At 42.4% G+C, this 25,554-nt stretch overlaps 1 protein-coding gene across 1 annotated transcript in view; it reads left to right on the top strand.

Annotated features, from left to right (window-relative positions):
* Window positions 1-18,395, top strand: part of wars2 (tryptophanyl tRNA synthetase 2, mitochondrial) — a 75,121-nt gene extending 56,726 nt beyond the window's left edge. Inside the window, exons 2-5 of the mRNA XM_037687114.1 lie at window positions 1,122-1,202; window positions 3,561-3,643; window positions 13,188-13,306; window positions 17,924-18,395. Of these exons, the coding sequence (XP_037543042.1) occupies window positions 1,122-1,202; window positions 3,561-3,643; window positions 13,188-13,306; window positions 17,924-18,372 (732 nt within the window). The 3' untranslated portion in view covers window positions 18,373-18,395. The remainder of the gene's footprint in view (window positions 1-1,121; window positions 1,203-3,560; window positions 3,644-13,187; window positions 13,307-17,923) is intronic.
* The last annotated feature ends 7,159 nt before the right edge of the window (window positions 18,396-25,554 follow it).

Here is a 25,554-nt window from a genome sequence, read left to right on the forward strand (position 1 = left end):
TCTATATTTTTTCTTTTTTTTTTTTTTTTTGAATGTCCAGAGGACCAGATTGAACTTTTGTGTATTTCATTATATTCATTGTATTTCATTATATTCATTGTATTTCATTATATTCATTGTATTTCATTATATTCATTGTATTTCTTGTTTATTGAGTCAAATTGGTTCTTCTCATCCTGAACATTTCGTTGTTGTCCTTGTGGTAATTATGACAAATAAACAATAAACCAACTTGGGGAGTGGTGGCGCAGAGGTTAGAGAGGTGGGCCTATGATCCGAAGATTGCCGGTTCACGCCCCTGCCCCGACAACATCAAAATTGTGGGTGGGGTAAGTGAAGCACCCACACTTGCCCCCATCCTCATTCGCCCCACCCTGGGCCCATGAGCAAGGCCCTTAACCCCCCATCTGCTCCCACAACAGGTCTCTCTTGAAAATGAGTTCTCGTGGCTCAATGAGACTACCTGGATAAATAAAGGGTAAATGGAAAAAAAAAAGAAACAACTTGTGTAATTGTGTTGTAGATGGCAGTGCTCCTCCAGTCCACTAGGAGGCACAAGGGAGTTTACTTTTTCATCCTTTGTTTAATCTGCCTCCTTTTGCTGTGTTACTCTGGAATGCCTCTTTGAATGAGGTTACAATCATATTTGGAAGAAAAAAAACGTCAAACACAGTTTACTTATATGTGTTTGGAGATATTTATAAACAAGGAATTAAAAAAATATGCAACAACAGAAACTGTTCATCAGGTCAGAGTTGGTTCCAATATGTTGAAACTTCAAGCTTTTGTGATCTGATCAGGAAATACTTTGATGATGCTTTACTCTGTAATGGAAAACGTATAGGTGGAGAGATTCTGTGACCAAACTAAAAAGATCTGATTGATCAGGATGATCAGGATGGGAGACTGTGACGAAGTGAAGATTCAACTTGTCTGCTGCTTCCTTAGATAAAGAACTTTACTAACTGGCTTGTCTATGTATGTGAATGTTCCTGTTCAGTGCCCTGAGACGTTTGTTGTGAATTGGTGCTATATAAGTGAACTGAATTGAAATCTATAGTTGTTTTATTTGGATTTGTGTGTAATGAGTTGATTTGTCTCCAACTGTCTGAACTCTGCAGGTGTCCGAGCACGCTGAGCTCTCCTGGATCCTCAGCTGTGTGACCAGCATGCCCCGCTTACGCCACCTACCACAGTGGAAGGTGAAATCTTCTTGTTTCAGTTGAACCATTTCAGAAGGCTGCAGTACTTCATGTAACAGAAATTAGATTTATTGTGTTGAACGCACGTCTGCTTTTTGTTGGTCTGTCCCAATGATCGCAGTCGTTCTAAATCTCTTGCTGTCTTATAAACACACGAATAAAAAACATGTTCCTGAATTAATAAAGCTCAGCTTGTTGATGCGTAAACTATGAATTGATTCTTGTTTAACCAAATCCTGCCTGAACTTGTGAACTATTGGTGGTTCTTTTTTATTATTATTATTTTTTGTCTCTTCATGATGTCATCTTCTGTGTGGGAAGTTTATTTACATCAGAGCTACAATATGTGTCATTAAATAGAGACAAGTAGCCCTAAGATCAAACATGAACTTCAAGAATTAATTACGATTAATTAATCGTAAACAAACAAACAACTTGGACCTAAGTTGTTTATTTTGTATGTAAATGATTTGACGGAGATGTCCAGTATCCTAAAATGTGTTCTCTTTGCTGATGATACCACTTTCTTTTATTTGGGTAAAGACTTGGAACAGATGTTTGAGTTGATGAAGATGGAGTTTGTCAAAATACAAAATTGGTTTAAATTAAACAAGTTATCATTGAACCTAGATAAAACTAATTACATTATATTTAGTAAAAAAAAGACAACTGTCGATGTTCCTTTTAGAGTTGATGGTGTTGAGATATGCAGAGTAGGTGCGGTGAAGTTTTTGGGTGTAATTATTGATGATAAACTGTCATGGAAACAGCACATAAATTCTGTAAAAACTAAAATATCTAAATCCACCGCAGTACTGTATAAAGTAAGGGACTTATTGAATGATAAAGCCTTGTATTTGCTGTATAATACAATTATAGTCCCACATTTAATTTATTGTGTTGATGTTTGGGGAACAGCATGTAAAACTATAACGATGTCTATTTTTATTTTGCAGAAAAGAGCTATAAGAATTATCACAAGAAAGCATTATTGTCATCCATCTAGTATTTTATTTTATCAATTGAAATTACTGAAGTTTCATGATTTGGTTAACTATAATATTCTTTTAGTACTGTATAAAGCTCAGAACTACACACTACCTTGAAACATTCAAACGCATTTTGTAAAAAGGAAAAGTTGCTATAATCTTAAGGGAACAGACATTTTTGTTAAACCACAGTACAGAACCAGTTTAAAGGGTCGGTCTACTTCAATTCAGGGAATAGGTCTGTGGAATAGTTTGGAAAGCTATGTTAAAAAAGTAAAGTCATTGCCTATATTTAAGAAAATGATTAAGATTAAAATTTGGAAACATATATATAAATAAGTAAAATTGTGATGAGTTATTTATTTTGTTATATTACTTATAGATGATTATTGTTTGAATTGATTGTTTGAATTGATTTTGTTTTAAACAAGGGGCAGATATGATAAGATTTTTTCTTCTTCTGCTACCTTTCATTTTATGACGTGTTTTTTTTTTCTCATTTGGTTTCTAAATTGTTTGTGTTTTAAATATGAAAAAAAAATGACAAAAAAACGATTTTCTTTTTTAATTTTATGTTCAAGTCCAATTTGTTACCAAAGAAAAAGCAATAATAATGTATTTATATATATATTATTTTTATTGTTAGTATTATATAGTTGAATGTCTTTATCCTTTCTCACAGCTTCAACTTCATGTTGATTTTGTTAATTCTCTGCTCAACTCTTCCCAGTAGCCTGTGCTTTACTGTTAGGTAATTAATTAGTTTTCTTAATTCTGATTTTCTACTTCATTTGCCAATGATTTAAAATCATATGGTTATGTCAGCCTAACAATGGGTCATTAGCACACTGATGGCTGTTTACTATTCAGTGTGCTAATGATCCATTGTTAGGCTGATGGTCCTTCTTGATCATGTGATCAGCTGGTTTTGGTTGTCGGCAGCAAACTGGTTGATCCACTCTGAGAAGGTGCTATTTAAGAGACTGAGCTGAATACAGTACCTCAGACTGAGGAAGTCTCTCGGATGAAAGATGAAACATTTCTACATTTTTTGTTGTTTTGCTTTGTTGTGTTTTTTTGAATGTCCAGAGGACCAGATTCAACTTTTTTAGATTTTTCTACCTGGATTATTGAGCATGCATCAGGTCATATGGTTATGGTTATTTCTCAGGTCACACACAGTTTCAGAGCAGGAGAACTACAGAAAACACTTTTGGTTTAGTCAACAAATGATCTCTAACTGATTTGTGTGAAGGTTGATGAGTTGTTAAATATAGAAATGGTTCTTTGTCGAATTAAATCGCTTTTGTATTTCTGTTCCTCGTTTTTTATTTTTCACACTTGGTTCTGATTTTCTGACTTGCTACAGATCAAGAGTAAGCAGAAGAACGAGGGCAGTGTTGGTCTCTACACATATCCTGTCCTCCAGGCTGCTGACATTCTCCTCTACAAGTGAGACTTGTGTTTTTATGTTTGAAAAATTATATTTGTCATTTTTAAAGACTTCAGTCTTAAATTAAAAATAAGCAGAATTTATAATACAATGTCCCACTCAATAATTCTGATCACATTTTTTTAAAATTGATTCAATATTCTTTTAAAACCAGACTTCTTCTGTATAATTAATGAGTTCTTCCTTTTTGCTTTGGGTGAGACAGAAATCTTATTTTAATTCCTTACCTTACTTCAGAGGAAACGGAGACAAATGTGTCCATCCTTTGTGAAGGCAGCGTTTGTAAAGTTCCTTGCCATTAGGATGCACGGACATCTGGGAGCATCCTGTTGTCGGACACAGATTCATCATTTAGTGTTTAAAAACTTTAGTCTGTTTCATCTCGTACAGACTCTGCTGCAGATTCTGCGTCACTTCCTAAAAGTTAATTGTAAAACAGATTTAGTTGAAGTCTAAAAAAAGATCCTTTTAATATTGTACAGTTTTAATTTCAGCTTTCATTTAGTAACTTTTAGTACAATTAAAATTGTGATTTAGGTGTAATGTTGGATATGTTTTCTGTGACATGCTCTCCTCTGAACGTATTCAATACAAAGTAGACTGATCCATTGGTTGAATTATGGCTCTTCGTAATACTCTTTCAAACTCCTCTTTAAACTTCAAAGCAAACACAAAAGGCCAACGTCCTCTTTGGCTGTCGGTGGAGCGACTCGTGTAGAAGTGAGACGGCTGGGACACAATTTAAAATTGAAAAAAAAAAACAACAACCTCAGCACAGAAAAGCAACATACAGATGACATAAGATACACAGGCTGCCCAAGTGAGCAATGCAACCACCTGGCACCTTCGCATATAACCTAAGTTACTGCACTGGGGGTGGGGGTGGGGGGGTGGCAGAAGGAAGGAGGCCAGCGAAGGCGGTGAGTTTGAGGGGAGTAAGTCCGTGAACGTGGTCTCAGGTAGCCCCTACAGTCATAGTCCATGATAAGTGATGGTGCAATGTTTATCAGCCGACCTGGTAGAGCTCTGACACAGGTCCACAGATGTCCTTGGGGAAGGGAACGGGTAGGGGGGAGCAGAGCATCTTGTTCATCTAGCATCCAGGAGAATTTGAGATAGTCAGCCTTCCAATGTCAACACAGGGGAGCCAGGTTCAGATAACAATTGTTTTGGGTCAGGCCGACGCCGTTAATTTCTGTCTGCCTTACAATCTCGCTGGTACATCTCAATGTCAACTCCAAACGCCCAAATTTCTGGTCGACTCCACCGAGCCGAGCTTGCAAACTTCTCCAAGATCAATTCCTTACAGCCCGTGAGATTCAGGAGCCGCAAGTAGCCTGCGATTCTCAACAATCATGTCCAGATTATGGCTCAGCTCACAGCATTTGAGTCTGAGTGTTCTCAGCACGACACATCCCCTCGCCAGGCAGCTTCACAATTGCCAGAACAACTGTCGACATTTTTCTAATTTGTCAATATGCCAGGTAACCACCAACTCCAAAAAGCAGAAATCCTGTTATCATAAATCCAATTACATATGCATCTTCAACATCCTCAACCAACAATATGGACAGACACACGATCTTCCACTGCCCTCAGGAATCCATCATGTATCTGGCTGCAAGTGTCCCGTCAGGGCAGGAGGGCTCTCCTTTGCCCTGTCTTCTCGTCGAAAAAATTTGACCAATTGCATTCAGAGACCAGCTGACCAAATCCATTTACAAGAGAGACCTGATTTTAACAAAGAGTGATGACAGCAGTGGACAGCAATGACACATCACCACTTGCTCTTGCCGAGATTGGACACTTTTCCCCTCCCCTCCCTCTCCGCTTTGCTGCTCTGTCTGTCTGTCTGTGAAACTGCTTCTGAGCCTCTCTTGCATATCTTCCGAACCATAATTATGGATTTGTTTTTGATCAGTTGGTCCCTCAACTCAATTTACAACATTCCTTCAAAGAGAAGACAGGCTTTAGGCGAACCAATTTGCCCTGTTGGCACACACGCAGCTGGATATCTCATTGACTTGAAGACTTGATGATGTGTCTATCTCTGCTGCCATTTGTGGATTTTAAGGACACATATTTAATTGGATTTACGATAACTGGTTCCTGTGTTTTGGATTTGGGCGGTTGCTGGTTTTATGAAAAATCAAGGAAGTCGTCGGCAGCAAATTAGGACCCGATCACGCTGCTTTCCTTTATGATGGCTTGGATCTTGCCTCGAGTGCCCAGACTCAAATGCTTTGGGCAGAATGGATCAGATCTCAGGGATTTTACTCAGTCACATTCCATCGGTGTTGCCATGTAATTTGGACATTTCGGAACCGTTTGGACCAACACAGACTCAAGGTAGATGTCATTAAGTTCTGCCTGTCCCCAAAACAACTGTGTGATTATCTGAATTTGGCTCCCTTGGCTGGTCTTGAAGGTCATCTTATCTGAATTCACCTGGAGAACATGTGATCTGACGCTCACCACCCCCTCCCTGAGGAATTTCCAACTGATAACCAGATGAAACCAGCTGCATAAACATTGTGTCATCATTTCAGGACTCTTGGATTTTCATAGTCGTTATTCTTGGCCATTCCTCAACATCCCTCGAGAATGTTTACGGATCTCACCGGAGGGAACTGGCTGATTATTACATCCTTATCAGAGCTCTTACAGTGCCCTCCAGAGCATCCATGGACATTGCTCACCGCTCTCGTTGTCTTCCCCCCTTTGAAGAATGTCAACTATGTGCTTGTTTGCGCGAGGTGTTTTTAATATTAGAGTTTTTCTTCTCAGCCAAGAAGAAAAATTCTGATAGGAATTTTTTCACCTCCAATTCCTACATGTGTCCAGTTTCACTACTTTTTGTCTGTCTAAACAGATCTCACTTGTAAATGAGTCTTCTAGGCTCAATGTGAATAGTCTGTCTAAATAAAGGTTGAATGAATGAAAATTATCACAGTAGGCAATCGTAAAAGAAAGCATATAAAGTAAAGAAATAAATGGGGAAAAATAAATAAATTCAGAAAAAAACAAAAAAAAACAGGTGGTGTAGAAAACTACAAAACAAGAACATGTCTGCATTGTTTGTCTGTTGTTTAACAGATGTTTGATGCCACTTAGAAAGGTCATGGTGGAGAGCTTCATTTCTTTTTGTAAGATATTCCAGGAAACAGGAGCGGAGTAAGAGAAGGTCCTTTTTGTCTAGTTCAGTCCTCACTGAGGGAACACTGCAGGTAATAATGTCCTGAGAGCGTACGCTGTAGCTGCACTCACGCAGAGACATGTAGGAGGAGATGTATGAAGGCAGCAAACCAAGAAGTGATTTAAAGATGAAAATGTACCAGTGAGAGAGTCTGTGTGAAGTTAATGATGTCCAGTTAACCAGAGAATACTGGGTGCAGAGGGTACGGTAGTTACAGCCAGTTATGAATCTTAGTGAACCATGATAGACAGCATCCAACATCTGCAGGGTTCTTGAAGGAGCGTTCGTGTAAATAATGTCACCGTAATCAATGGAGGGAAGGAAGGTCACAGTTACAAAGTGTTTCCTAGCATTCAGAGTTAGACAGGATCTGTTTCTGAAAAAGAAACCCAGTTTAAAGGTTTTCCACGTGAAGCTTAAAAGAGAGATGTGAATCGACCAAGATACCAAGTATTTATAGGAATCGACGAACTCAATAGAAACATTATTTGAGGATTTAATAGAAGGAAAAACTGCTGGAACTGACTTCCTGTTTGAAAACAACATCCCTTTGGTTTTGTTGGCATTTAGGACATTTAGGACAAGACTGATCGGATGATCTGGTGGGAAGGTTTGGCTCCGCCCCGGCTCGTTGCCCTGATCCCATCTGGCCTTGCTGTCCAGCTGTGATGTCACATTGGAACGAGGCTACAGCTGTGCCCGGCAAGCTGAAGGCATCCGTCTCCACCTTTGCCTCCATCTCCAGAGTGGAAGGTTTTACCGATCTGTGTTCCCCCCCCCCCCCCCCGGAGCCAAGCCTGGCAGAGGTGCTTGGGGCAAAAGCTTCCAGGATGAACCGGCAACCTGTCCCTCCAGGGAAGAATGGCCAGAGGGTGACAAAGCTCTCCAACCGAGCTCACCATTGCACATCCCAGGCGGTCACGGCAAACAACAACATCGCTCTGCTGGCCTACAGCGTCTCAAAGATGCTGGAGGAAGCAGACCTGCTGGAGGAGACAAAGAGCTCTCTCTGTAAAGCCGCTGACGTCATCTTAAACATGTGCGCCACCTCTGCGGTTTGCCTGTCCCACATTGCAGCCTGGATGACCATGATCCAGAGGACTACCTGGCTCCGCCTCTCACCATCCTTGTCTTGAGGCTGCAGAAAGACCTGCTGGAGAGCCCCATCATTCCAGAGGCGCTGTTTGGGGCCAACTTCAGGACCATCCTTGAGAAATCGCAGAGGTCCTAGGAGGTCTCAGAGACTGTACACCATCTGGTGACATCACAGTCCTCCTCCCACCCCTCTGGCAACTAGAGGGACCGCCATGGCCAACAACAGCAGCAGAGGTGCTCCACAGCTGCGGCAGCGACTTCACGCTCCACTCTTCCGCCAGCCCCCTCCACCAGGGAACTTCTCCTTGAGTGGAATGTGTGTGTTTTTTGACTATGTATGTTTTGAAATAAAACAGAAACATCTCTGAAAGTAAAGTTTCGTCTGAGACTGTCAGATCAGCTGATCTCACAATTACCTCTCTTCACACATTCCCCACACAGAACGAGCCAGTAACCTCTAAACAGCGTTTTAAATGGCACCGCAGTTCAGCAAATATCACAAAACACTCGTCTGCCACGTCAGCTAAAATGATGTTTTTTCAGCAGACCAAGTCTCAATAAAAATCCCTCATTTTCAGCCAGAGCCCATTTTTAATTTCTGTTGTTTTCTGCCACTCGCAGTGCAGCGGGAGTAAACATGTTTCTCCATGACAGCTGCAGCCTCCACCGAACCCACGTCTCACTCAGAAAGCGCTCACTCCTCTTCTCAGCGCTCACCAGCTCACTTCAGCTTTAATGTGAGACCGCAGCCTAGGCTCAGCACAGAGGCACACATACAACCTTTTTTCTGTTGGAGCCCCCCTTGGGTTCCCCCCGGAGAATCTCCAGAGCAGGTGATGGCAGTAAGGGTTTTTAGTCTGGTTGACGTTCATGAGAAACATGACACAACACAAAACGCTTGCCCTTTCTCCGAGCATTACTCAGAGTGGCAGCGAGTATGTTCCCTGGACAGATGGATGGATCGTCTGATCAACAGGGGTTACACGCTGCAGTTCGCAGCTCAACCCCCACCGTTCAGAGGGATTATAGAGATGGTTCGGTCTTCTCCAGAACAGAGCTCATCTCTCTAGTCAGAAGTTCAGGAATTTCTGACGAAAAACGTGATTTCCAGAGTTTCCAACGAGAGGAAAATACGGGATTTTTTCCTCCCACTACTTCCTGGTTCTGGAAAAAAAACAGGGATGAGACCCATTCTCGACCTGTTCATGTTCAACAATTCGATCATGGGGAGACAATTCCACATGCTGACAAACAGCTGCTGGAGAACTTCACCAGGACGACTGGTTTTCACCTCCATAGATCGGGAGAGCGCATATTTTCACATTTTTATCCTTCTGAAACACCCCATGCACGTTCTCAAAATGCGTGGAGACTGCTCTGCAGTCGTTACACATGGCAAGAGTGAGAATTATTTTTATCTGGACGATCTGCTCTTATAAGCTCAGTCCAGTTAGAAAGCTGTCGCACAGACCAAAACGCTAATGTTACACCTGCTAAACCTGGGGTTTTCTATAAACTGGGAAAAAGTTCCGTTCGTCCATCCCAGATGATTGTTTATCTGGAAGTGGAGCTAAACTCAACTAGAATGAGAGCCTGTTTATCACAGCTGAGAGCCGAAGCTCTGTCAGCTCAGCTCCACCTTGTCAAACCCTGCAGCATAGTGACAGTTCTGCTTGTCATGCGACTCCTGGGACGATGTCAGCGGCCCACATCGTGGTTCCGCTTGGCCTACTTCACATGAGACGCCTTCAGAGATGGTTCGCCCGCCTGCACATAGATCCTGTGCACCAGAAGAGGCGGATTATCTTTGTGCCCCCCTCCGTGAGAACGTATCTGAATCACTGGGGAAACCCTCTCATTCTGTCAGAGGGAGTTCCCATCAGCAGGCCTACGTCACATGTCTCAGTTTTCACAGACACATTCCTGTCAAGCTGGGAGGAATGTGTCTGTCCCAAGCAGTGGGCGCACAGTGGCTGGACCACATGTCGCTTCACATAAATGTGCTAGAATGTTTTCACGGTTTGAAACGTGACTCAGCATTTTGCCCCTGCTGTGGGATCAGCATGTTCTGATCCACACAGACAACAAGTGACGGCAGCTTACATAAACCGGCAGGGAGGCGTGCGCTCAGCCCAACTGTTACACATCACAAAACAGCTGTTGTGTTGTCCACACAAAAACCTGCTCTCCATCAGAGCAGTGTACATTCCCAACGTCCTGAAAAGGCGAGTGGATATCATGTCGAGGGGCGGTCCCCGCCACAGAGACTGGAGCCTCCATCCCGAGCTGATTTCTCGGATTTGGAGCAGGTTCGGCCAAGCAACAGTGTATCTGTCCGCCACACGGGAGAACGCCCAGTGTCAATTATTGTTCTCACTGGGCCCACGAGACGACCCACCGTTAGGAGTGAATGCTTTTGCTCACAGCCCGTGGCCAAAAATGCTCCTTTATGTGTTTCCTCCAGTCCTGCTGATATCACGGAACCTGTACCGGGTCTGGGAGGAAGAACCATCAGTCATCCTCGTAGCTCCTGAACGCATAAGCTCTCCGTGGTTCCCAAATCTGCAGCGACTGATATCGGATTGGCTGTGGAAACTGTTGTGGGGGGGCACTCTGCTCCAGGCAGGAAGAGCGATCAGGAGTTACCCAGAAATAGGTCAGTATCTTTGGGTCTGTCTGCTGAACAGATCGGTTTAGAAAAGATGGGTCTCCCACAGGATATGGTGCGTACGTCAGGGTGCACGAGCTGCTTCCACCACAACGCTGCACACATCAAGTGGACTGTTTTTCCACGCTGGTGCGCAGAGAAAGGCGTGGAGGCCATCCCATGTCCACTAGGTGGCATGCTGTCCTTTCTGTAGCAGCTGATGGACAGAAATTTAGCGTTTAGCACAATTAAAACTTATGCTGCAGCTGTTTCTTCCAGTCATGAGGTTTTTCGGTGACAGAACAGTTCTTAATCACCCGTTGATGAAGCATTTTCTGAAAGGTGTACAGAGACACAGACCGATGTCACGTCCACTAGCTCCACAGTGAGACCTAACGATGGTCCTGCACGCTCTGATCAAAACTCCTTCTCAGCCTTTAGATCAGGTTTCACTTACATTTTTAATCCTTTAAAACAGCCCTGCTGTTAGTTCTGACGTCAGCAAAGGGAGTGAGTGTTTGTTTGCTCTCTCTGTTGCTCCCTCATGTCTCAGAATTCAAGCTGACGGCAGTTCAGTTGTACTGCGTTTTAACCCTGTTCTGAAAAGCATCACAAGCTCATTCAGATCGAGAGTGATAACCTTGAATGGGTTTTATCTTCTTCCTTGTAACTCTGAAGTGGAAGGAATTACATTACTGGGACTGCTCTTCAGGACGCCCCCTATCCACCCAGCGCCTCTCACACTGGTTGTGTGGGGCTATTTCTGAAGCTTACAGTTCATCTGGGTTGGATCCTCCAGAGAATCTCAGCGCATCCCACCAGAGGGTTTTCATCCTCCATGGATCTGCATGGAGGGATGACAGTGGAGGATATTTGTATTGCGGCTGCCTGGTCATCGCCATGTTCACTTATTTGTTTTTATCTACGTGATGTTTCTACTTTCCCCATGACCCATTCTGTTCTCAGGGTTCTGACAGAATGATTATTATTTGTTTCATGGAGCCTCACTTTTGAGCTCACACCTGCCTGCATGCAGTCGCAGTGTAAAATATTTATTATCAGTCACAAGTTCATGACTGCTGATTTTATTGTTATTAATCGGTTCATCCTGAGGAGCTGTTGGTCTGCTCTGTTCATCGTTACACTGTTACAATTTGTATCCTCCGTTGTTCCTATTCACAGCAGCAGGTCTGCTATCTCAGCCTTTTTCCTCACCAGAGATCTTTTCTTCAGTTCGCTCCTGCACATGGAGCACGCAATTACGCAGCGCGTAATTACGCACACAGAAGGCTGAGTGATGAAATGTTTTTTTGTGCAAGCAGGTGCTTCATGTTGTGTCTGAATGGACCCAGTGAGGCATAGACTACATCCTGCTTCACCTTTAATCCACTAGCGACAGCCTTAAAGGGTGAAGCCTATACGAAATAGAACGTTGGTTACGTGCTGTAACCCCAGATTCTGAGTATAGGCGCAGCCCTTTAAGCTCTGGGCCTCACTGTTCCTAAATGGCTGAAGAAAAAAGCTATTTGGGAGCCGATTGCCCGGTCTTACCGTAATTTATATGGACCGGGGGTGGGGCCCACACAGCCGGTAGGCATGGACTAAAGTTTTCAGTGCTGCGCTGCATGCGACGGGATAAACCCACTAGCAATAGCCTTAAAGGTCTGCGCCTATACTCATAGAATCTGGGGTTACAGTACGTAACCAACGTATTGCTCCTTGCTTCGTCTGTGCTAAAAATTAAACTTAAAATGAACGGCCATGACTTAAATTTAGTCTTTATGCTCACTCTGCTGGATACATTGTACAATTACGGCTGGTTCCAGCCTTTTAGGGGTGAAAATTAGAAGTGCTTACATCGGCGCAGTGACACCTGTCACCAATACCGATGCGTCCCCAAATGCCCATATCGACCTAAAATATTGGCCCTACTGCTATTTGGGTTGGGCACATTCATATTTACAAATATACGGATGCAAAATGGTGCTGCTCTTGATTGAAATGAGTGCCAAAAACAATTTGTTTCCCCCAACTGCACCGAGTGTGTATAGTACGTTATTTAGAGAATAATTCATTTTACTAAAATTTAAGCTGTCGAATTATTTTTTATCAGCTTTTTTACTTCTTTTTTTTTGTTACCGTTTTCTAAATAAAATAAAATTCAGTAAAGAACCTGAAACTATATTTTATTACATTTTACCTAAAGATAAAATAATGGTTAGAAAAACCTACCAGTTTTACTTTTGATGCATAATATGCATTTCTTGGAAATGAATCTTCTTTAATGAAGAGATTAATTATTACATTACTTCCAGCAGCGTGATGGGCAGAGAGAGACCTCCAACAGTGTCTCCAAATGTCTCTAATTTGTCCACAGACTGGACTGTCTGTTACATCATCTGTCATAGGTGGGATCAGGCAAGACCACCCCCGTGACTCTGATATACCTATTGGTGGACAAGTGACACTCTAAAAGTGCTTTGAATGTAAAAAGAGTGAATATCTAGTAGAAGGTGTGAGAATGAGAAACATCAGAAAGGACTTTGAAGGTAAAATGGTGTTTTATCTAAATGAAAACCGTTTCTGCTGAAATGGTCTCTTCCAGGTCCACCCACGTCCCCGTTGGAGAGGATCAGGTCCAGCATCTGAAGCTGGCTCAGGACCTCGCTCGCATCTTCAACAACCACTATGGAGCTCTGTTTCCTGAACCGCGAGCGCTGCTCAGTAAGAAAACACACACACACACACTGTGTATGCTAAAGGCTTATCATATGTGAGGCGTTTACCGCCAGCTACTCTCTGTCAAATCCATGTTTGAGTGACAATAATTCTAAATGTTAAACGATGAAGACGTTTGTTTCCCGGGCTGTTTTGTACTTTATACGTTCAACATGTTGGAGGTTTGTGTCGTCTTGTCACGATTCCAACAGCCTCGTCCAGGTTCTTGTACACTGAGGACAGAGTTACTCTTCAACATGGAGGAGGCGTTGTAAGATTCTGAGTTTTTACAGTTTAACCTTCAGCTGTACACTGGAATGAAAACATTATAAATATAATGTTTTATAACTCTTTGGCTTTTTTATTCCTTCAGTTACTTTACTTTAATCAAAATGATTCAAATAATATGTTGATCCTTTTCTTTCAAATCAGACTGTTACTTTCAAATAGGTTCATTTTTTTAAGTACATGCAGACATTATGCTGGCAGTTTTTTTATTTGTAATTTATTTAAAGTTGTAATTATGCTGCTTTTGAATGTGTATTTGTACTTTTTTCTGTGAATTTTGGTTTCTGGAGTTCACAGAGTTGGTTCTGTTTTAAACGAGACCAACTGATGACAAGGTAACATCTTTAATTAGATTTAGTTTAAACTGCAGTATTTGACCCAAACAGGAAGCAGATAAGTAAACCAAATATAAATTATAGATCTTTTTTTATTTGGGCAGGAATTAATGAAATAAAACAGATGTTGAACTTCTTGGATGAAAATAAGACCAAATAAATCTGGTTGTTTCAGTCAGACCTCCTTAGTTAAACCGGTCCGGTTTGGTTGGTTAAAGATTAAATCAAATGAGTCGGTCAGGGTTTTGACTTTAGTCGTACTGTTTCATTTTGAAGGACTTTCCAAAATATAGTGTGGGCCTTTATAAACACATGGCGTCCATGTTAGATCCCCCCCGTTTGATTTTCTCTGATTGTCACCGTCATAAAAGCAGAAGATGAGCTCAGTTCATGCAGTGAAACTTTGATTAAAGAAACGTTTCTTCTTCTTGTGTCACAATAATAAAGTATGTCCTGGAGACGACTGCGTCTAATCAGCCCTGCACTTTCGTCATCCCCTCTGCTCTGTAACAACGCAGCGCTGAGAGCGCCCACCTTCTCTTTGAAACGTTTCATTTGCTCAAGATGAAGACGTCTCCGGAGTGAGAAACAGGACACATGTGGACGGCTCATATGGAGCTCACAAGAGGGCGGGAGGCTGGTAGATGAAAAAAGAATGTCTGCTCATCACTTCACACAGGGAGACGTCTGCCTCACACACACACACACACACACACACACCAGGCAGCCATATTGGGATGGGACAGTAGTTCATGTTAATCTCTGCACTGAGTTTATTTTTGTTTCATTTTATTTTCTGCTCTGTAACCAGTTATTCATCTCTGACTTTAAAGAATTATTGAAATTGTTGTTTTCATTCTTTCTTCCAAGTAAAGGTTTTCTTAGTGGATTTTCTCCAGAGTTTTTTACAATCTCGAGCTGATCTAGTTTCACTTCAAGTGAGTTCTTGAAGATCTTGGGTCACATCATATTCTTTTCAATCCAGTGTTTGGTTTGTCCATTTTCAGAACCCGGCTACACTGAACTGGAGTGTTTGTTGAGAAAAACAGATTTTTGAAAGTGCAGTTATTGTTGGATCCATGTGGGCTCCAGATAAGGAGCTTTTCAGAAACAAAAGTGCAGCAGCACATTTAACACATGTTCAAGAAACCAAAACAACATTGGAGTCGTTTTCTCTGCATCTGCTTCACTTTATTCTGATCCGGTCACCATCAAACTTTGAATGTGTGCTCATTGTTCATTCTGAACAGGAAATTATGAAACGTATTAAAGAAAAAAATTGTTTGGGGACAATTATACCCATCCAGCCATCATCTTTACCTGCTTCTTTTTTGTAATAGTGTAATTCTGCACTCGCTCTTGAGCAAGGCAGACGCCTTTTTGCTACCTCTCCTGTTCTCCTCCTGCTCCCCCCCCCCCCCTCTGTGTATCAGAGCTCCTATTACACATCTTCTGAAACAAAAACTACTGTCATGGATCTGATCAGCTGGACTTTCAATGCAGTCTATAAAATTTTTTCAACAAGCGACAGGGTCCTGGAGAGCCCTCATGCCCCGCTGAGATGCACACGGCAGGATACATCATGGATCCGTGGGGAGTTTAGGAGTTGATGTGTCTTTCCATTTTGTCTCAGGAGGACGCCGAAGATGTTTATATAATTCGATTCATGATAGCAGGGTTTCTGCTTTCTGGCATTGGCGGGTTCGTATGTTATCGACTATTAAGGAAGGCAGCGGCAGCAGTTTCGGCTACGGCAAAACTGCAGAATTCATGGGAAGGTTTGGTTTGTGCTTCGAGTACTCAAAATCAGCTGATTTAGGAGCTAAACCGTACGAAGGAAGTGATTTGTGAGAATCACAGGCCACCTGCAGCTTCTGGGACTTGTCTTCATGTTGGAGACGACCTTGGAGGAGGCTCATAAGCACAGACCAGTGGAATACCCACAAATCTGGTCATTTTGGGTCTTGAAAGTTCCAGCAGGACTCAAGGCTGACAAGAATAAAAACAGTCTGTCTGTAGAAAATCAACAGTTGTGGCTTATGTGAATCTGACTCCCCAGTTTGGCCTCAAAAACAGGCCGACTATCTGATATCTCCTGGGATATGTGTAAACTAAGGAAAAGCTTTGTCTATTGCAACACCCCCCCCCCCCCCCTCCACGAGAACTTCTGTGAAGGCTTATCAGAACTGTGCTGGCTGACCAACATTTTATCAGGACTATGGTGCTATCTGGATGTGCTTCATGGATCAATCTCACCGTCTTGTCATCAAATGCATGGAATGTGTCTATAAATGTTGCTGGCAGAGTTTTTTGATGTCTCGAATTGTGTCCTGATAGGACAAGATGTGAAGAGATCTTTTTTGTAATACCACTGTCCTCTCCTCGTGGCTTTTCCCACTTTTCTATCTAAAAAAATATTCTGAAAAGGAAGCCACGCTCCAGTAGCAGCAGCTACGTGCACACCGCCCATCTTTCAGACGACTGTATGAACTTTATCTCACTGTATTTCGGTACAATGGTAATAAAGATTATTCTGGTTCTGATTCTGATTCTTCATTTTTGGGTCATGAGGGTCACTGGTGCCCATGTCCAGCCATCACTGTGTGAGAGGCAGGGGACACCTGGACTGGTCTCCAGTCCATCACAGGGACACATAGAGACAACCATTCACTCTCACCTAGGGACAGTTTAGAGTTACCAGTCAGACTAACATGCATGTTTTTAGTCTGTGGGAGGAAACTGGGTACCTGGAGAAAACCCACACAGCACGGAAAGAACATGCAAACTGCACCCAGAAAGGCCCCCGGCCGGGATTTGAACCTGCTCGCTGAGGGGCAGCAGCTCTACCAACTGCTCCACCATGCTGCCCGAGTTTCATACCTCCCCCCCAAAAAATATTTTTGTTTTTATTTTAATATATCATTAGAGTAGACATTCCTGCGGGGGAGTGGTGGTGCAGAGGTTAGAGAAGGTGGGCCTGTCATCGGAAGGTCACCAGTTCAACTACCCAGACCGACCACATCAAAATGTTGGTGGGAAAGGTGAAGCACCCACACCTGTCTCCACCCTCATTTGTCCCACTCTGGGCCCTTGAGCAAGGCCCTTAACCCCCACCATCTGCTCCCCCGGGACCCCTAGATGCAGCTCTCTGCTCCGCACAGAGGCTGTGGTAGCTCAGTGTCTGTGCTTGTGTCAGGAAGAACATCTGGTGTAAAAATAATCAGCAAGTGTTTGTGCGAGTTAGTTCACTGTGGTGACCCTGAAGAAGGAGCAGCTGAAAGAAGAAGAAAGGAAAAATATTAGAGTAGTTCATGTCATCTAGTGGAGCGTCTGGGTATCTCATTGGCAGCACGATGGATCAGTGGTTAGCACTGTTGCCTCACAGCAAGAAGGTTCTGGTTCGATCCCCGGTTGGACCTGTGGTCTTTCTGTTGGAGTTTGCATGTTCTGTCTGTGCTGCGTGGGTTTCCTCCCACAGACCAACAACACGCGTGTTAGACCACCTCCAGGTCCAGGCCTGGTCTGTGAGCTCTGGGATTTGTCTGGTTAAATAAAGCTTCATTATAATTTCAATGTTTTTGTTGGAATCATGTCTGGAGTTTTTTTGTTAATTTTGTTTTTTCATAAATGTAGCAATAAAAATCAGTTGAAAATATATCTGTAGCAGTACAAACATAGAGAGGCACAAACTGTGTCTTAGGAATCAACAAGCTAAATGTTTCTGACTCCAGCCGGTGGATTACATTTAAACAATCCAAGCTTGTTGTCAGTTTTTAGCTTGTTTACTTTCTGTGTAACTTTTAAATCTTGCCTTTACGTGTCACGTTATGACAGACACGTCTGCTTTTACATCGGTGCTGACTGTTGCAGAAAACAGAGGAACGTCTACCCTCAGACGTGTATCTGTTGCTGTTTGGATCAATGAACTGCTCATTGTTCACCTTCTGCACCGTGTCTAACGTTCCCTCCTGGTTTCAACTTATTTCTCTTGTTTTCACAGGTTCCACACAAAAGGTCAAGTCTCTCAGCACCCCTTCTGCCAAAATGTCCAAGTCTGACCCCCACGCGATGGCGACCATCAACATCACTGACCCTCCCGACAACATCACCCTCAAGATCCGCCGAGCCGTCACGGACTTCACCTCTGAGGTCACCTTTGACCCGGAGGCGCGCCCAGGTGTGTCCAACCTGGTGGCAATCCACGCTGCCATGGCAAAGATCAGCGTGGAGGAGGCGGTGCTGCAGGCGCAACATCTGGACACGGGAGCCTACAAGAGGCTCGTGAGCGAGGCTGTGATCCAGAGGCTGACGCCCATCAGAGAGGAGATCCAGAGGCTGAGGTCGGACAGAGCGCACCTGGAGGCTCTGCTGGCTCAGGGGAGCCGCAGGGCTCGAGAACTCGCTGCACCTGTGCTGGCAGAGGTCCGACACCGAGTGGGATTCTGCTGAGAGGCGTCCCGGCTGGAAAACAACGTCACATTAGCACCGCAGTCCGCTCGTGCGCTCTTATGGGAACTTTGGTTCCAGCGACTGTTGGGTTTGAAGCGGAACAGCGTGGGCTCAGAGTGGATGTGCTTCAGACTGAAAACTGTGCATGACTCGTGCTCGTCTCTCTGGATGAACGAGAAGGTTTACAGCAGAGCACGTTGGATTACAGAGTCATCTCTAAGGCCCCATGATTGTTTCTGCGTGTCCTTATCTTCTTTACATCTTGTTACTGTTTAGAGCCAAAATACTGAACCAACAAAAACAATAAAACTTCTGAAAACCACAAATAAAATCGTTGTTTGTTGCTAATCAATGACGTCAATGTGAAAACCACAGCATTCCAAGTGTTCGGCCATAACTTCACTTAGCAAATATTGAATATGAGCAGATTGATTTTTGGTTTAGTAGATTTCAGGTGGTGGAGCAGCTGCCTCTCAGCAAGCAGGTTGCCGGTTCAAATCCCAGTCTAGGGGCCTTTCTGTGTGGAATTTGTATGTTCTGTCCGTGCTGTGTGGGTTTTCTCCAGGTACTCCAGTTTCCTCCCACAGACTAAAAACATGCATGTTAGACTGATTGAACTCTAAATTGTCCCTAGGTGAGAAAGAGAGAGTGAATGGTTGTTTGTCTCTATGTGTCCCTGATGGACTGGAGACCTGTCCAGGTGTCCCCAGCCTCTCACACTGTGTTGGCTAGACATGGGCACCAGTGACCCCCCGACCCAAAAAGAAAGAAGTGGATAAAAAGGATGGATGGATGGATGGATGGATAGTTTTCAGGTTTTCTTTCTTTTCAGATGGACGTCAACAGCCTGAGACAGAACATATAGAATATAAAACTCTTATTGTGACTAATCTATTTTAAATCCATCTCTATCATTTTCCTAAACCTAACTTCTGCACTTTGAGTCTGAACAAAAATAGTGAATTTTGATGATTCGAGCACAAAAACCAGTTTAATTGTTGAAGCTAAAAGGTAATTTATTCATGTACAGCCTTAAAGAGGTAGTTCTGATTTTTAAAGAGGAGTTTTGTAAAAAGTTATAAACAATATCTAACCTGTTGCAGATCATTCGACAGGGCTGAGTGTCTTATGCCCCTTTTCCATTAGTAACGGTACATAGAACCTGTTCCTATTTTCAGGGCCCTTGGCTCTGTGGTTCTAACGTGGCCAAGTAGGTACTAAAATGTGATGTCAGAACAATGTCGGTCACTGATTGGTCAGGGGCGGAGTCACTGGATCCTTCAGAAACTTTTCAAAACACTGATCTGCCATTTGCAATTTCTTGGATGGAGCAGCAGCTGAACATTTTTTAAAGATTTTAAAAACAACACCACCTTGGTCTAAAAATGCTGAAGTGCAGGAGTTTTTTGTGCTTGGTGGCCGATGACAAAATTCAGAGCAAGCTGGATGGAGCTCTGCTGGTCTACCCTGATCCTCTCCCCCGGAGACTCAGAGCCAGGCGTCATCTTCCCGGATCCGTGCTCCGCTGGTCACCGTGGAAGATCCTCCGTGGTGCCGACTCGGGGTTCGGTCTCCGGATCCCGGCCTTGCGTGCTTTGAGCTCCGCTGGTGACCGTGAAGGCTCATACGTGCTGGTGACTCGCAGAAGGCCGTTGTCAGACCACGGCCTCACGTAATCATGAAGGACGAATCCCGATCCCGGCAGTCAGGTGGACCGGGACAGGTCTGAGACGGATGATGGAAGTGATTTTGATTTTGTCTTTATCATTCTTAAAATATCAATGAAATTACGTCTCCATCATCTCCATGTTTGGTGCTGAAGTGTCTAATCATAGAGGAGGTATCATGATGCTTCAGTTCAGTTGAACACACCAAACACTACACCTGCACTAATGTAAATATTTTTTTTTTATTTGAGCCCATACTGATATATGATTATTAAAATCACATCATTTTACTGTAATTCTATTAAATACATGGGTTAAATGGGTTAGATAATATCTTCACTGCTGAACATAAGTTTTTTGAAATGCCCAAACCACCTTCTCATGAGCAGAAGTGTTCCCACATTTTACAATGACCTCTTCTCCTGACTGCTCCATAATTACTCAGTTTCAACTAAATGAACAGTAAAAACACACCTACTCTCCAACACTGCAAACATTTGAGAGTGTTTTATAGTTTTGTAGTTTCATAGTGTTGAGCTCTCAATTCAAAATTGTCTCAACATGTCACCTTTCAGACTCAAGACGAGGTGGTGCCAGGGAATCAGCTGATTGGACCGTGAACCAGTCAAGAGATTATTCTGACAAGGAAACAGTTTGTGTTTCAGACGTCACATGTCATGTGACTTCTTTTGCACCAAAACAGGCTCTGAAGCAGAGCTCTGATGTCATTTTACCACAGGGTTCGAAGCATGTTTTGAAGCTTTTGTTTCATACTACTATCACTAGGTCAACCTGCTCATCTCTCCACCGTCAGTTACCTCCAAACCAGATCCTCTGCAAAACACAGGACTTCTCCTCTTCTCCTTCTCGGCTTTCACCTAAAAACAGAAACGATAAAGAGTTCTTCTCTTTCTCAAGGATTCAATATTGTACATACAACCAGAACCCATACTCACCTTGTCCTCATCTCCCTTACAGCTGTGACAACACAATCACCTGCAAATAAAGTTCACTTACCATTTGTGCTCCTGACTCTGTCGTTACTTAATCAGTCTGCTTACTGACAATGACACAAACCTGATACTGGTGATACTGGTGTTTCTGGAAATGTTGGTCTGATACTGGTGTTTCTGGAAACGTTGGTCTGATACTGGTGTTTCTGGAAACGTTGGCCTGATACTGGTGTTTCTGGAAACGTTGGTCTGATACTGGTGTTTCTGAAAACGGTGGTTTGATACTGGTGTTTCTAGAAACGTTGGTCTGATACTGGTGTTTCTGGAAATGTTGGTCTGATACTGGTGTTTATGGAAACGTTGGTATGATACTGGTGTTTCTGAAAACAATGGCCTGATACTGGTGTTTCTGAAAACGTTGGTCTGATACTGGTGTTTCTGAAAACGTTGGTCTGATACTGGTGTTTCTGAAAACGTTGGTGAAAGGGTTATTCTCCTGATAACACCTTTAAGGGTTATTCTCCTGATAACACCTAAAATAATTCACACACAAGAGAGAGTGTAAGTTTTCTTAAACAAGGCCCTCAGCAGAGGTGGGAGTTCTTGACTGGACCAAACGTCAAAGGTCAAAGGTCCGCTCATCCGACTGGGACACTCGTATTTTATTTGGGAGGAGGGGGGTGTGGGAAACAAGCACAAATCAACAGATACAGATGTCTCCGACGCAGCGGAGACACTAAAGATTACCAACAGACGGTTTGATTACCTTACAGGATAGCCGGAGTAGCGAGGTCAGATAACAGCATGGTTGTTTAAAAACCCAAGGACTGTGGTCTTACTACACACGCACATGAAGCTGAGAACAAAACTCTGGCTGTTTGGGGTTTTCTTCAATTCACACGACTGGAGTTTAAACAACTAGTAAGAAGTCTAAAAACAGTTTTAAATGATAACATTTTAATTCATCCAACATTCCCTACTGTTTATTATTTAAAACTAAGTTTTACCATACACAAGCTATAAATTTATGTGGGCGTCACGTTTAAATGAAGATTATGTGTGAATGACGCAGAACCCCCACCCCCCAGGGCTGATGGTAAGAGCGTGGGAGGAAAACACATCATCACCTCAGGCCCTTTCTGACGATGACCCTGGATTTCACAGGTTCACTCAGCATCTTCAGCTTGTGGGCCCCGGAACAAGTAAATCAAAGATAGAAAATAAAAAAACACACAAAAACCAAGCAAAAAGAGAATTATGAGGGTTCTTTATGAGCGAGCAGTAGTTTTTTTTTATGAACTACAAAGATAACTAAATCAATCACTTTAAGCTAATAAAGGTAGAACAGGTTTTTAGGTCTGAGTGTAAAGCATTGTGACTTTTTTAAGTATTAGTTCTAGTAATAAAACTATTGTACTCTGTTCTCCTGTAATGGCCAAATAAAAAGCAGCTTCGATGAGTTGGGAGGCCCCCCCCAGGTGAGGGGTCCTTTGTTGCTCAGCGGTGATGGTTTTTCTAGGATCACGGAGATTTCTTCATATGTGTAAGAGTCTCTGTTATCAATATGTTTTAAACTTTTCTATGGACGTGTGTGCACTGGAGAGGCCTAAATCAGCGTGTCCATCTTGCCCCTTCCTCTTCCTTATGATGACATTCAGCAGCACCGAGTGTGTGGGACCTCCCAAGGTTCTTCTCTCTCCTTCTGTTTTGTCACCTGTGAATGAAAGCCTGACACTAAGGTTCTGAATTTTTCAAAAGATGATTTGTACCTGTATTCCTTTGTTTCTTCTCCCAGGTGAGAGCAGTTGCTGGACCCAGAGACTGTCTTTCTTTTACTCGCCACCTGTAATACAAAATCTACAAACATCTTCTGCATCATTGTTTAGGGGGTTTGTCTTCAGATCTTTTCTAATTTTTTTCCTGTCTACTTTTATAGGTCATATGATGTTCCCTGTGTTTAGTCTAATTGCAGCCCTCTAAGGCATGTGACTGTATTTTCTGTCTCTTCCACTAAAGGGGTTTGTCAAAATAAAATATTTCATTATTACTTCTACACTGTAATAGCTTTATAGAACAACATAAATCACATTTCACATTTGCACTTTCATCCCCTCTTCATGTTTACAAACCTGAACCTCAAAAAGGATATGCTGGATTCTCCAGAGTCCTTACTCTGGATCTTCCTAGAAGAAGTAAAGTTATTTTCACAAGAGAACATAGAAATCAAAGACATTGTGTGTTATTACCACATGCAGTGAAAATGAGTAATCAGAATCAGAAAAGTTAAAGTTTTTTAGCGGTGAATATTTGGCATGAGCGATGTTAGTTTTTAGTTAAGATGATAAATTTATTTGTCTTTACCTTCTCCTGTCTGTAGGAAAAAATTATTATACGCATGCGCTGAAAATATATTTTCTTTCAAAACAGTACAATACAACATCAAACATTACGTTTTCTGATGGAGCTAGAACAAATAAAAGGAAATCAAAATCAGTTATCCAGCTCTGCCGTAGCTCCTCTGGAGATCTGTTTAGGCAGAACAAATATGTGATCATAATAAAAATGTGGTTAAAACACTCTATACATGAAAACTCAATTAATTTCTTATAGTCCAGTCAAGTTCAAGTCAAGTCAAGTTAAATGTATTTAAAAACACAGACACGTCCACCACATTTTCATTGTTCTCCTGGGTCTAAAAAAGTCTAATAAAAGGTCTAAAAAAGTCTACAAATGTTTACAGGGGTCTACAGAGTCTACAAGGGTCTACAGAGGTCTACAGAGGGGCGTCCCCCTAAGAGAACCATCCTGTACACATGAAAGAGAGATTCTTTGGATATCAAAATCTCTTATTTACACATAAATGATCTAGCATCCTTTAATTTTCTCAAAAAGCATCCTTAATTTTTTTCAAAAAATCAACAGTGAACCAAGAGATGTCTTATCTTTTTTTTCCTTATTATTAGTGTTTACTGTTTTGTTGTGAAGTTGATAAAATTTGTGTATTGAAGTTGATAAAATTCATACATTGGCATCTCTTTTTAAATTTCTAGCAAGGCAAATCTATAAAATCTGTACATCAATAATTATATACCTCCCCCATTTTTCTGAAACAGTACACCAGTGTGTCCTGTTTCAGAAACATCTAAGTAAAGTTTTCCCGTATTTGGTTATTGGATAGTAAGATCCCTGCCTTGTGTTCGCCCAAAATTCTTTTTATGTGTGAACCGAATAATCCCCTGTACATAATAATTTATTTTTTAGTTTTCAAATTAGCGCTCTATAGGAAATATGAGATCAACAACAGTTCAGATTTTCCAGCTCAGATTGCAGACAAACATTTGTTAACCAAAAAAAGAATACAAACATCACTTTCTCTTTCTTGTCACTGAGTCCTTATGACTCCTGGAGACTAATCTGTAAAGACAAAGTGAACTAAATGAAAAACCCATAATTTGTTCAGGGGTAGCATTATTCATTTTGGTACAAGGTTGTAAGATTATAAATCTCTTATTTTGTCTAAAAGCCATTGAACCAGGCAGGTGTTCCAGTGACCACAATACTACATTTCAAAATTAAAAGTACTGCTGTAATGTTTGACAAGTGTGTCTATGTGGGTGCATTTATGTCAGAGCAAAATGCAGCATCCATCTTGGATCCGGAGTGAACGCACCATCATAAATCACATGCAAAAGTCGACACTCAAATCCAGACGTGTAGTGACATTTTGCTTCAGGTTTTCTCCAGCGTGACTTTGGAGATACAGCAAGTTCAGAGTTCAAGAGTTCATCATGATGTTAGTCCAGCTCCCCCTCCTGGACAAATTGAAGGTCCACAGACACTAGCATTTTGTTTCAGTTCAGTCCATGTGGCTCCAGACTTAGATTATTCTGTTGTTGTTTCGTAGCAGAACAGGATGTGGTCTCATGAAGTCACAGTTTCTTGTCAGCCTAGTTTTTCATCAACCATACACATGTGATCCACTACTGCGCATTTCAGAACCAGTCCAAGATGTCAAACTACAATTGCTTGTGGGTCATAGCATCCTATATGAACAATTGTGTGCATTATGTGTCATCAGAACATCCCTCCTGATTCAAGAACTCACTCAGTTCAACTTTTTCTTAATTTAAGATCATCTTAAAAATAAAGTAATCCAATTAAATCCTGTTATTATTCTTTCATTTATTTATTGATAGCTCTAAACCACACAAAAAGTTGTCTCAGGGCACTTAACAGAAACTGTCACCTGAATAGCAAATCCATCCATCCATCCATCCATCCATCCATCCATCCATTTTCTTCCGCTTATCCGGGGTCGGGTCGCAGGGGTAGCAGCCTTAGTAGGGAGGCCCAGACTTCCCTCTCCCCAGCCACTTGGGCCAGCTCTTCCGGGGGAATCCCGAGGCGTTCCCAGGCCAGCCGAGAAACATAGTCCCTCCAGCGTGTCCTGGGTCTTCCCCTGGGCCTCCTTCCGGTGGGACGTGTCCGGAACACCTCACCAGGGAGGCGTCCAGAAGGCATCCTAAACAGATGCCCAAGCCACCTCAACTGGCTCCTCTCGA

This window comes from Nematolebias whitei, chromosome 13, assembly GCF_014905685.2.
Source record: "Nematolebias whitei isolate Nwh7 chromosome 13, NemWhi1, whole genome shotgun sequence".
Lineage (NCBI taxonomy): Eukaryota > Metazoa > Chordata > Actinopteri > Cyprinodontiformes > Rivulidae > Nematolebias > Nematolebias whitei.